Source organism: Oncorhynchus kisutch, linkage group LG13, assembly GCF_002021735.2.
Source record: "Oncorhynchus kisutch isolate 150728-3 linkage group LG13, Okis_V2, whole genome shotgun sequence".
In the NCBI taxonomy this organism is placed as follows: domain Eukaryota; kingdom Metazoa; phylum Chordata; class Actinopteri; order Salmoniformes; family Salmonidae; genus Oncorhynchus; species Oncorhynchus kisutch.
The window spans coordinates 54,530,977-54,543,944 of record NC_034186.2 but is presented as its reverse complement, the minus strand read 5'-3'; the positions used below and the strand labels follow the sequence as shown (position 1 = coordinate 54,543,944).

General features: G+C 42.4%; 1 protein-coding gene across 1 annotated transcript in view; it reads right to left on the bottom strand.

The window, feature by feature from the left end:
• Window positions 1–12,244, bottom strand: part of LOC109902163 (glycoprotein endo-alpha-1,2-mannosidase-like protein) — a 30,677-nt gene extending 18,433 nt beyond the window's left edge. The window contains exons 1-2 of the mRNA XM_020498286.2: window positions 10,779–12,244; window positions 7,103–7,212 (exon numbers count right to left, since the gene is read on the bottom strand). Coding sequence (XP_020353875.1) covers window positions 7,103–7,212; window positions 10,779–11,274 — 606 coding nt within the window. The 5' untranslated portion in view covers window positions 11,275–12,244. The remainder of the gene's footprint in view (window positions 1–7,102; window positions 7,213–10,778) is intronic.
• Between the last annotated feature and the right edge of the window lie 724 nt (window positions 12,245–12,968).

The following is a 12,968-nucleotide window of genomic DNA, read 5'->3' as shown; positions in this document are numbered from 1 at the left end:
ATCACCTCAGCTCAGACTGCAAAGAGAAGTTCCGTCACGACAGATCTGACAGGAGAGGGATGACAAGACTGATAAACAGAGAGATGGACTGACTGAGCAGGTACCATGTAAGACGTTCACCTGCAACAGTGACAAACACTTCACGCTGGTGCCCCCTAAAGACCTTTTCTTCTAGTCTCTTTCTTTGACAACACTGTTTGTGTCCATGAAAGATAACATAATTTATATTTCATGTACTGCATTCACATTTCCTTTGAAGAGGCTACACACATTGGGACCTCAAATAAATGGTTGCTCACTTTTGCTCCAAAGGATCCCTCAGAAGGAGTACAATAAGAATGTACTGTACATGGCAGTCAAAGAGCACTATGATGAAGTGAGATGGTGGGATGCTGCCGCTGAGAATAAAGGTCCGAATCCTACCTTGAAATCCATATGCTTAACATGTTTTTGCATAAGTCATGCATTGATAACAATGGGTCAAGTTATGCCCATGGATCTTATGTTAGGACTCAACCAAGAACGATTATGCATTCTACTGCTCATCCCCCATCTTACATATTGGTGTGAAAGAGGAGGCATTTTAATTTGCCTTGTCTTTGCAGAACATTCCAGGAAGATTGTAATGCAAGAAGGCCTCTTTTGCATTAGAAAAATAAATGTTTGCGTGCGTCGCAGCTCAAAATTATTAGAGACCCAAGACATTTTTCTACGGTCAGCAGTTTGTGAAGATTTTTCACTAAAGGCACTCCAACAATAGATGTCCTTACTTACTTACTTACTGACTTTATTGTCCCCATGAGGAAATTCTGTTGCAGTGTCATGTTCACATTTAAAGTGGCGTTTAAATACAAAACAAGATTGACAATACAACTTTCATAACAGTTACCTCCCAATGAAAATAATAATAGTAAGAAATAAGAAATAAAACATTAAATTAAAAAAGAAGAAAAGACTAGCCTGCCGGCCTTACGGAGTCAATGGGAACATTCCCCGAGCTATTTAGGAGGGATATCACACCTGGCACAAATGATTGTCTCGTTCTGTTTTTCCTGCTGAGGGGTGCCCTATACCTGCGCCCAGAGGGGAGTAATTCAAAGTCCAGGTACAGGGGGTGACTTGGGTCTAAAATGATTTTGTAAGCCTTACGGAGGGCCCTGGCCTTAAAGATCTCATCCAGGCCTGTCTGTTTGACTCCAAGTACCTTGCTTGATGTGGTAATAATCCTTCTCAGCATGTTTCTCTGGCTGACAGTGGCGTTGCCAAACCAACAAACAATACAAAAAGTTAAAATACTCTCAATAAATTATTTGTAAAACAGAGTCAGTATAGTACAGTCTATATTAAAAGAACCCAACTTTTTGAGAAAGTACAGTCTCTGTTGGCTCTTTTTGGAGATCAGGTCTGTACATTTACTCCACTGAAGCTTATTGTCCGAAAGGACACCCAGATATTTATATTCCTCTACAATCTCTATATTCTGACCTCTGATAGATGTTGCAGAGGTAGGTGTTGTACGCTTCCTGAAGTCTATGCACATCTCTTTGGTCTTGTTGGTATTGAGGACCAAGTGTGATTCCTCACACCACTCTACAAAGTCATCTAGGACCTGGCCATGATGTTCCTCGTCATCATGCAACAGGCTGATCAAGGCAGTGTCATCAGCGAACTTAACGAGGTGTCTGTCAGGAGGGGGACTAGTACAACTATTAGTGTACAAGATGTACAGAAGTGGGGACAAAACACATCCCTGAGGAGAGCCTGTGTTGGTATTGCGTATATCCGACACGTGGGGACCTATTTTGACTCGCTGTGAGCGTTGGCTCAGGATGTCCAACAGCCACAAAACCAGCCCCCCATCTAAGGAGAAGTCCTGAATGAGTCTCTGTGCCAGAATGTAAGGCTGGATTGTGTTGAAGGCAGAAGAAAAGTCAACAAACAGAACCCTGAAATGGGATTTGGCTCTATATGCTTGTAGACCATGTTAATAACCCCTCTAGATGTCTATAGACCATGTTAATACCCCCTCTAGATGTTTATAGACCATGTTAATACCCCCTCTAGATGTCTATAGACCATGTTTATACCCCCTCTAGATGTCTGTAGACCATGTTAAGGAGGGTAAGAATGGCATCATCAACTCCTCTGCTAGGCTGATAGGCAAACTGAAACGGGTCGAGGAGCTTCTGGGTGACACTGAGAATATGACTTTTCACAATTTTCTCAAGGCATGTCATTACTAAGGATGTCAAGGTGACAGGGTCGGTAGTCATTCAGCACAGTGGGATTAGATGCTTTTTTAGGAATTTGTATAATTATTGAGTTTTTCCACAATACTGGCTGGCACGTGTTGCTGGTCAAGTGAGGATTGGAAAATGTATGTAAAAACACCAGCCAGTTGTTCAGCACAGTGCTTTAACACATGTCCACTTATTTTGTCTGGGTCTGGGCTTTTGTATGTGTTATATCCCCTGAACAACTTCAGAACATCAGACTGTTGAACAACAACTCTCTCAAACATTTGTAATGATGCTTCCATTTGTTTTACCTCCGACACGAAGTTGTCTGATTCAAATCTTGAGAATAAAACATTCAGTTCATTAGCCATGTTCTGGCCCTCATATCCCCCAAGGTCAGCACTGGTTTTCCCCCTGCCTATGTGGGGGGCGCTAGCCATGGATTTAATCCCTTGCCAGGCCACCCTTGCGTTTCCTGAGGAGAGGGTCCTCTCCACCCGTTGCTTGTATGCCTCCTTGTCCACCAGTATCGGTCTTTTGATCTCACGTTGTACATCTCTTAAAGCCTGTCTATCACCCCCAGCATAAACTGCCTTCTTCCTATCAAGTAGTGATTTTAGATGTTTTGATACCCGAAGCTTGTTGTTAGGGAAGATTTTACAGGTCTTAGTAGGCACAACTGACCCAACACAGAAGTTTACATCGTCTGAAATAACATCTGTGAGTTCATCCAGATCAGAGCTGCTGTCCTCAAATACCTCCCACATTGTACAGTCAAAACACCCCTGGAGACAAGTGATACTGTTGTCATTCCAGATCTGGACAGTTTTAACTGTGCAGTGGTGGAGGGAGATCCATTTTTGGACTTTTAAAATAATTATACACTACATGACCAAAGGTATGTGGACACCTGCTCTTCAAACATCTCATTCCAAAATCATGGGCATTAATATGCAGTTGGTCCCCCTTTTACTGCTATAACAGCCTCCAATCTTCTGGGAAGGCTTTCCACTAGATGTTGGAACATTGCTGCGGGGACTTGCTTCCATTCAGCCACAAGAGCATTAGTGAGGTCGGGCACTGATGTTGGGCGATTAGGCCTGGCTTGCGGTCGGTGTTCCAATTCATCCCTAAGGTGTTCGTTGGGGTTGAGGTCAGGGCTCTGTGCAGACCAGTCAAGTTCTTCCTCACCGATCTTGACAAACCATTTCTGTATGGACCTCGCTTTGTGCACAGGGGCATTGTCATGCTGAAACAGGAAAGGACCTTCCCCAAACTTTTGCCACAAAGTTGGAAGCACGGAATTGTCTAGAATGTCATTGTATGCTGTTGCGTTAAGATTTCCCTTCACTGGAACTAAGGCGCCTAGCCCGAACCATGAAAAACAGCCCCAGACCATTATTCCTCCTACCAAACTTTACCAAACTTTACAGTTGGCACTATGCATTTGGGCAGGTAGCATTCTCCTGGTATCCATTACATGAAGCTCCAGACTAACAGTTCTTGTGCTGATGTTGCTTTCTGGAGCAGTTTGGAACTCGGTAGTGAGTGTTGCAACCGAGGACAGATGATTTTTACATGCTTCAGTACTCGGTGGTCCCATTCTGTGAGCTTGTGTTGCCTACCACTTCACAGCTAAGCCGTTGTTGCTCCTACACGTTTCCACTTCACAATAACAGCACTTACAGTTGACTGGGGCAGCTCTAGGAGGGCAGACATTTGACGAACTGACTTATTGGAAAGGTGGCATCCTATGATGGTGCCACATTGAAAGTCACTGAGCTCTTCAGTACGGGCCATTCTACTGTCAATGTTTGTCTATTGAGATTGCATGGCTGTGTGTTCGATGTTATCCACCTGTCAGCCAAGGGTGTGGCTGAAATCGTCAAATCCAGTCATTTGAAGGGGTGTCCACATACAGTGTTTATAGTGTATATAGGCCCCATCCCTTAGCTTTTTACAAAAAAGTGGCAACAACTTAGTTGTTGTTTGTTAAAGTTATCTTTCCCAACTTTGGCTTTTTTTACTGCTCTCTCTTATCAGTAAAACTGCACTTTTTTGGTGGAAAAAATATAGGCAATTCTGAATCCTCCAGAATTAGCTAGAACCTCTGTACTGTAACGTCCCGCTTTTTGTTCGATTACTTATGCTTATAAGGACTGAGGTCGGGGAGTTTGATATAGTTTAGTTTAACTTTACTTAGAGTACGCCGGCATTACAGGGTTATTCACGAGGCTTCCGAGCACATCTATCGGTCCCGTGTAAAACATGGAACTGGACTCTTTCTGTACAAATACACAGACTGGATTATGGAACGTTCACAACATTACATGTACAACAGACATTTCTTTTCTATACTTGTGCTCTTATAAATATTAATTTAGAAAATCGGCCTGCATTATTTGCATGATTTTCTATGTAGCAGAGATTCTCATGCAAACACAAAAACGAATCCGCTCTCAATTGTCTTTAAATGTGACCGTGTGTTGAGCAAACACAGTGTGTGTATTATTGATGCAACACAGCTGGAGAAAAGGGCTCTAGCTTAAGCCTGTCTCTCTTGTCACACTGCACTCGGTCCACATTCATTCACACAGGCACGAGGCTCGCAATGCCCCTAAAATCAGTCTTTAAAGGCCCAGTGCAGTCAAAAACGTGATTTCCTGTGTTTTATATATATTTCAATACTTTCTGGTTGGAATAATATTGTGAAATTGTGAAAATCATAATAATGACATTTTAGTATAAGACCTGTTTGAAAAGACCGCCTGAAATGTCAGCCTGTTGCGGAAGGATGGAGTTTTAGCCTGCCTGGTGACATCACCAGGCTCCCGAGTGGTGCAGCGATCTAAGGCACTGCATCTCAGTGCTAGAAGCGTGCATCACTGCAGGCCCTGGTTCGATTCCAAGCTGTATTACAACCAGCTGTGATTGGGAGTCCCATAGGGCGGTGCATGGTCTGGCTGGGGTAGGCTGTCATTTTAAATATGAATTTGTTCTTAACTGGCTTGCCTAGTTTAATAGCAGACCAATAGGAAAGAGTTCCAAACCTCTGCCAATAACAGGTAGTTTATGGTTTTCCACCTACCTACTCAGACCACTCCTAGACAGTCCAAGTTAACCTGTCTCACGACAGTCTTACTTGAGAAATTGCTCTTTGCTAAGAAACTATTTTAGTTTATTTTTGACTATTTTAATTGAAAACAATCACAGTAATGTGATTTTAATGAGATAAAAACATTGGACCTTTATTTATTTGATCTATCTGTTATTTTACCAGGTAAGTTGACTGAGAACATGTTCTCATTTGCAGCAACGACCTGGGGAATAGTTACAGGGGGATGAATGAGCCAATTGTAAACTGGGGATTATTAGGTGATGGTTTGAGGGCCAGATTGGGAATTAAGCCAGGACAACAGGGTTAACACCCCTACTCTTGCAATATGTGCCATGGGATCTTTAATGACTTCAGAGAGTCAGGACACCCGTTTAACGTCCCAACCGAAAGACGGCACCCTACACAGGGCAGTGTCCTGGGCATTGGGATATTTTTTTAGACCAGAGGAGAAAGTGTCTCCTACTGGCCCTCCAACACCACTTCCAGCAGCATCTGGTCTCCTATCCAGGAACTGACCAGGACCAACCCTGCTTAACTTCAGAAGCAAGCCAGCAGTGGTATGCAGGGTGGTATGCTGCTGGCATACCAGTATTAAAACAAACAAACACACAAATGCAAGTCATCCTGCCGCACAGCTGTCTACTGACACACAGATACACAACTAGAGGTGTCCTGCCCATATGGGCCACAAGAGCACATGCCCCCTCAGACTTGTCCTGTTTTTTATTTTTCAGATGTTAAACGAATTACTCAACTTAATTTTTAAGCCCACGCTTTATCATAACTATTTATTTAAAAAAAATATCTGTCAGCGGTATTTTGCAGAGGGGCACACACAAAAAGAGGTATGCTTAGATAACGCAGGCAGAAAAATATACATTGTTTTTACATAGAATTAGGCATAATGATTATTGCTCTAGATTGCTGGAAAATGCTGTTTCAGGTGTTTGAAAAATTCACCCCTGGATATACCACCCAAAGTGCTATACACCGAAATGCAGCATGCACCACTTAAACTGCCTTAAAGGGTCTTAGACACATTCTCACAGACTTCCAACCGCTCAGGGTGAATGGATACACACCACTCAAACGGCTGTGTGGCTGTTTTTATATATCGGTTATGTCATCAAAGAGTCTGCCGGATCAAGCCAGTACAGCTCACTTGGAGTATCTTTTTTCCTTTAAACATCTTGAATAGCTACTACGTCTCTGCTGCATCTGATGTGCATCTACCATCTGATGTTACACGTATTGAATTACGAAGAAGGGGCCCTCTAAAAGTTTCATGAGCTTCAATGCCGTCCGTGACAGCAGGCAGAGGGGACTCGATGACTCGACGTTGATGCAGTCGTTATCTCTGGGATGGCATTTTCCAACCTAATTGGCAATAGGTCATGTAGTTCCCTGATGTGTTTCCCTGCTCATCCAGTCCCATAAACAACAGTTCCCGCCGGCAGCTTTATTATGTCCCCTCTGCTCTTAGTTAGAGATGTCCTCATCCTCCCTCCCCGCTGTCTACTCAAAGTCATGTCACACTTGGCTATCAACTCTTTTGAAGTAATGGTATACTATTGTGTATTACAATACTATTGTACAGTATTAAGATCTGTTTACCATTTGGTTGTGTAAATGTGTTCTTTGGAAGATTCCTTACCAAAGCACACATTCTTATCCAGAACTCATGAATCCCAAACACTGATTCCAAAGCAAAGTGTCTGTCTGTCTCTCTGTCGGTCTGTTCCTTTACCTTGAGGTTGTGTCTGTGAGCAGCGTCTAGGACGGCCGGCACCAGGTCCTCTGTGGGCTCCCCGTTGTCATCGGCCAGGCCCGGAGGATACCAGGACAGCACCAGCACCCCTAGATCACACAGGACAAGTCTCTCTCAGTCTCCACACAGGACATTTCAGGTTGGCTATACCCCAAACAAAAATATAATTATTAGAATGGGGAAATAAAATGACGAGAAAGGGAAAAGCCCCTCATAGCATGGCAATTTTACAATACACTCAATATGGCTGCTGGTCCACCTATCACAGAACATTGACTTCAATGTCCATTCTAGTCATTCTATTTCAATGACCACACATCTCTGATACCCAATCCTGAACCTCATGATGTCCCTGTTACACCATTTTAAGTCGTATTGATCAGTGTGATGTTGACATTGATATATGTGATCGTTACCTACATCCCCTAAGGGTTCTGGATTGGCTTGAAGGACTTATTGATGTGATTGCTGCCGTATGCATGCAGCTAATTGATCAAGTCATGTCCACTTTGGTCACTAGCTGTGTGGAATATTTGATTACAATATCTAAAAAGTAATGTATTAAAAAGTTATGTCCGCACGATTCATTTTACTATGGGCTCCTCACGTTGTGGTATCAGTCACCGCTGCCAGCAGGATGCTATTTGGAATTTTTGCTGGGTCTTTGTGCCAGTGGCTTTAATTAAATGGACTCTTTTTAACTAAGCACATTCAGTTGCCCTTTCTGTGTTCCATCTGTCACAGTGTTCGGTTTAGGGGGAAGGGAATGGAAAGAAAGGGGAAAGGAAAATCATTTCCCGGATGGTGTACAATGACCAGTTCAGCCGAAGGCAGACAACATTAGCATGGCTCGATTGGCTGTCCCATCAGTCGTTTATGAAAACTTGTTTTCACACCCAACTCCAAGGCATCATCACTCCCATTTTGGTCAATAAAAGTAGCTTACATTTTTTCATTTAAAACATAGGCTACTTATTTCAGACAATGTACATGCCACTTCCGATTATGGTTTTCAGTGCTGACCTTTGCAGTGGACAGTCATGGCCACTTACTGATAATACTTAAGGGCTCCTTCTACTGACCAAGGATTTTCAATAACTTTCTAAAGTAAAAAGGGGACATCCTACTCGCGTGGCCTACTTCTGACTTTCAACTGTTTGTATGTTCGATTTCAGTGAAATACAGAAAAGCAGTAAACACATATTATTCAAGTGTTCAATTGTTCACGTTCAAGGTTGCTTGGAAGTGGATGTCAAGATAAACACAGTTCCGAAATGACTGTGAGAAAAGGCTGCTGGTGGGCTTAGGTGAGCGTGCGGAGCTGTCCACTACATGAGTGCTGAAATAAACCGGCAAAGCGCAGGATAAGTGAAAAAAAATTGTTGTGCGGCCATAACTTTTTAATACACGCGACCATGGCTTTTTAGATATTGTAATCAAATATTCCATACAGCTTGTGGACATGGCTTGATCAATTATCTGCATGCATACTGTGTGTGTGTGTGCCAGTGGCCTGCTGTGCTGGCTGCTTGACAGAACAGTTTTTGATATTCCCCTCTATCAGAGTGTGGACAAGAATTTATCTGGCTGCAACATAGACATTTATGAGCTGTCACTTCACTGAAGGATACTCACTATTACGATTAAAACAGAATGTCTATAGAGTCACTGCATGTAGGAAGGCAAATTTCATCACTCAGATATGAGGCATCACTTATGCTGTCTAAAGATACAGGAGAATGGTTGTCTGTTGGAATAAGGAAGACAGACAGCACGAGCAATGTGCAATGCAAGCAATGTATTCCAAATGAGCCATAACAGTATACATCTGGCAGGATATATGAACTATATGCATCAAAGTGAGTCATTCAAGTCAGTGGAACTCTTGAGTGATGTTGGCACATATACAGTTGAAGTCGGAAGTTTACATACACTTAGGTTGGAGTCATTAAAACTTGTTTTTGAACCATTCCACAAATTTCTTGTAAACAAACTATAGTTTTGGTAAGTCGGTTAGGACATCTATTTTATGCATGACACAAGTAATTTTTCCAACAATTGTTTACAGACAGATTATGTCACTTATAATTCACTGCATCACAATTACAGTGGGTCAGAAGTTTACATACACTAAGTTGACTGTGCCTTGAAACAGCTTGGAATGTTCCAGAAAATGATGTCATGGCTTTAGAAGCTTCTTATAGGCTAATTGACATCATTTGAGTCAATTGGAGGTGTACCTGTGGATGTATTTCAAGGCCTACCTTCAAACTCAGTGACTCTTTGTCGACATCATGGGAAAATCAAAAGAAATCAGCAAAGACCCCAGAAAATAAATTGTAGACCTCCACAAGTCTTTTTATCCTTGGGGGCAATTTCCAAATGCCTGAAGGTACCACGTTCATCTGTACAAACAATAGTATGCAAGTATAAACACAATGGGACCACGCAGCCATCATTCCGCTCAGGAAGGAGACACGTTCTGTCTCCTAGAGATGAAGTACTTATGTGTGAAAATCCCACAACAACAGCAAAGGACCTTGTGAAGATGATGGAGGAAACAGGTACAAACGTATCTATATCCACAGTAAAACAAGTCCTATATCGACATAACCTGAAAGACCGCTCAGCAAGGAAGAAGCCACTGCTCCAAAACCGCCATTAAAAAAGCCAGACTACGGTTTGCAACTGCACATGGGTACAAAGATTGTATTTGTTGGAGAAATGTCCTCTGGTCAGATGAAACAAAAATAGAACTGTTTGGCCATAATGACCATCATTATGTTTGGAGGAAAAAGGGGGAGGCTTGCAAGCCGAAGAACCCCATCCCAACCGTGAAGCACGGGGATGGCAGCATCATGTTGTGGGGGTGCTTTGCTGCAGGAGGGACTGGTGCACTTCACAAAATAGATGGCTTCATGAGGAAGGAAAATTATGTGGATATATAAAGCAACATCTCAAAGTTATAGCTTGGTCGCAAATGGGTCTTCCAAATGGACAATGACCCCAAACACACTTCCAAAGTTGTGGCAAAATGACTTAAGGACAACAAAGTCAAGGTATTGGAGTGGCCATCACAAAGCCCTGACCTCAATCCCATAGAAAATTAGTGGGCAAAACTGAAAAAGCGTGTGCGAGCAAGGAGGCCTACAAACCTGACTCAGTTCTGTCAGGAGGAATGGGCCAAAATTCACCCAACTTACTGTGGGAAGCTTGTGGAAGGCTACTCGAAATGTTTGACCCAAGTTAAACCATTTAAAGGCAATGCTACCAAATACTATCTGAGTGTATGTAAACTTCTGACCCACTTGGAATGTGATGAAAGAAATAAAAGCTGAAATTGATCATTCTCTCTACTATTATTCTGACATTTCACATTCTTAAAAGTGGTGATCCTAAATTACCTAAAACAGGGAATTTTTACTAGGATTAAATGTCAGGAATTGTGAAAAACTGAGTTTAAATGTATTTGGCTAAGGTGTCTGTAAACTTCCGACTTCAACTGTAGATCCTATTGTAGCTGTGCTCAAAGTAGAACAAAATGTAGCAACGTTAAAGTTAACTGAACAGGCACTGCAGCAGCAAGACTAATGCGAATGTTAAAACTTGTTTGTATGTTTCAGTATAGAATAACCACTGCACCTTTGCACTCTACCTGCAGCAGCCGCTCCAATCTGCTCCATGTGTGACTCCAATAGATCCGGATCTCTCGAGCTGTACGGACCGAGCTCAGGGTAGAAACTGGAGCCGATGTCCTCCGGAGGCATATGCCTCCCTTTAGGGTAACTGGCGGCAATTTTGGGGTCCCAATGTGGCACGAGGACATGGTCCCAGTGCAAGTATTTCCCATCCATCGACGGGTTCCCGTACGACACGCTGTAAAATATGTGGACGTCGTAAAATATGGTTCCTTCAGGTCCAGAGTTTGATAAAACTACTTTGGCGCGTACCTGCCCCGGGGAGGAGACGGCGTCTTGGGAAACCGAGCGCCGGTCCATCCTTCCTCCAATCATCGGCAGGAGGCCCAACCCCGGGGCCAGGTCCGAGAACCCATCGCTGGGCTTCAGAGTTCTCAAACCCATCAAGGTTCCGAAAACGAAGAGTGTAAATAAGAACAGAGCTATACACGTTTTCTTCCGCAGCCTGGCCATTGCGGATAGATTGTCTCGTAGAGGCGATTCCTGCTGGAGTGAACCGGGGTTCGTGTTCGGCTGAAGTCAGCGGTGTGAATATAACGTGCTTTTCTCCAAACGTCGTATAGCATATAGGCAGTATACTATAACAGTTAGCCGATCTTACAAGTTCACCTACTACACTCTAGGAAAGTATACAATGCAGGCCTTCATATAGAGTATTCATAAATGCAGTCGCTGTCGGAACGCAGAAAATGTACAACTTTATGATTAATAGCCTAACTATTAGCCTACATGATTGCGGATGAAGCCTAATGGTCGCGTTGCATGACGCAGTGGAATCTGTCATTGCATTTAGATCTCAGTGATGTGAAATTATTTGGCCCTTTATCAGGTTAACATGCGGAGTTAACTTGCTCAATTCAATCAGTTAACAGAATATCGATGTCTTAAGGAGCGCACTTTACCTTGTTGTAGTGGAGATTGTGAAATAAGGATGCATGACACATTTTGATTAGTGTTCCCCAATTGCAATGATGAAGGCTATACCACCATCTGATTATATGAGCTCTTGGAGAAAATGTGCACATTTCGAGTTAAGAATAGTCTCCATGTCAAGTGATCAAATCTCGCTGATATCTTTCTATCGTCTATAGGCTACAGTCAGATGTTGGCTCCTGATGGCTGAATTGCCGTCACCCTGTTACACTATTTCGCTTTTCGCTGCTACGCTATTTCGCTTTTCGCTGCTGGCTCGATATATCTCCTACACAATGCTTTAGATTAGGCTGGCAAGTAAACCCACGTGGGACAGCAACGAAAACGTTCTAAATTCAATGCAACAAGATCCTGGACGTGCACACTCCGTGGTCGCTGTCCATGGTATTCGCCATCAGCGATGGCTACTTTTTACCGTCCATGTTTTGCTACATGGAGGCGGAGCATTTAACGGCCCGGTGTTATACTGAGATTTGTTTGGCGCAAGGGGACTGGTGGATGGCAACTATAGGCTATGCATGTACCTATACAAAGTAGGATATTGGAGCCTTATTGATGATGATAATAGACTGTAAATTACATAATAAAGCCAGGGTTGGAAAGTTGCAGTGTAGCCTACAGGATGAAAATGCTGTCAAATGCACAATGGCACAATATAGACTCCAGTCTTTAACTCGTAACTTCTTCCTTTCCAATGAGGTGGTCATCTGTGAAAGTGGTATTGACTTAACCCATAACAATCTAAGCCCTGTTTTAGCCATGGGGGTCAACTAAACTATATGGAATTGTTTTAAGAAGATCATACCAAGGACAATTTAGCAATTTGATTTTGAATGTTAAGACCCCTTGAAGTATAACAAAAATATATTTAAAAAATATTGGATGCAAAATTATTTTTGGCCTAACTTCTATTAGACCATATAAACGCATTGAATAACAGATTCACTACATGGGATTACAGATTGTCCCCAAAAACTAATCTAAAAGAAGTTTGTTCTGAAGTGGTTGTCCTATATCTGAAAAAGATAAAAGCAAGATCAGGAAACATATATATATATACACTACGGTCAAAAGTTTTAGAACACCTAGTCATTCAAGGGTTTTTCTTTATTTTTTTCTATTTTCTATATTTTGGAATAATAGTGAAGACATTAACACTATGAAATAACACATATGGGATCATGTAGTAACCAAAAAAAGTTTTAAACAAATCT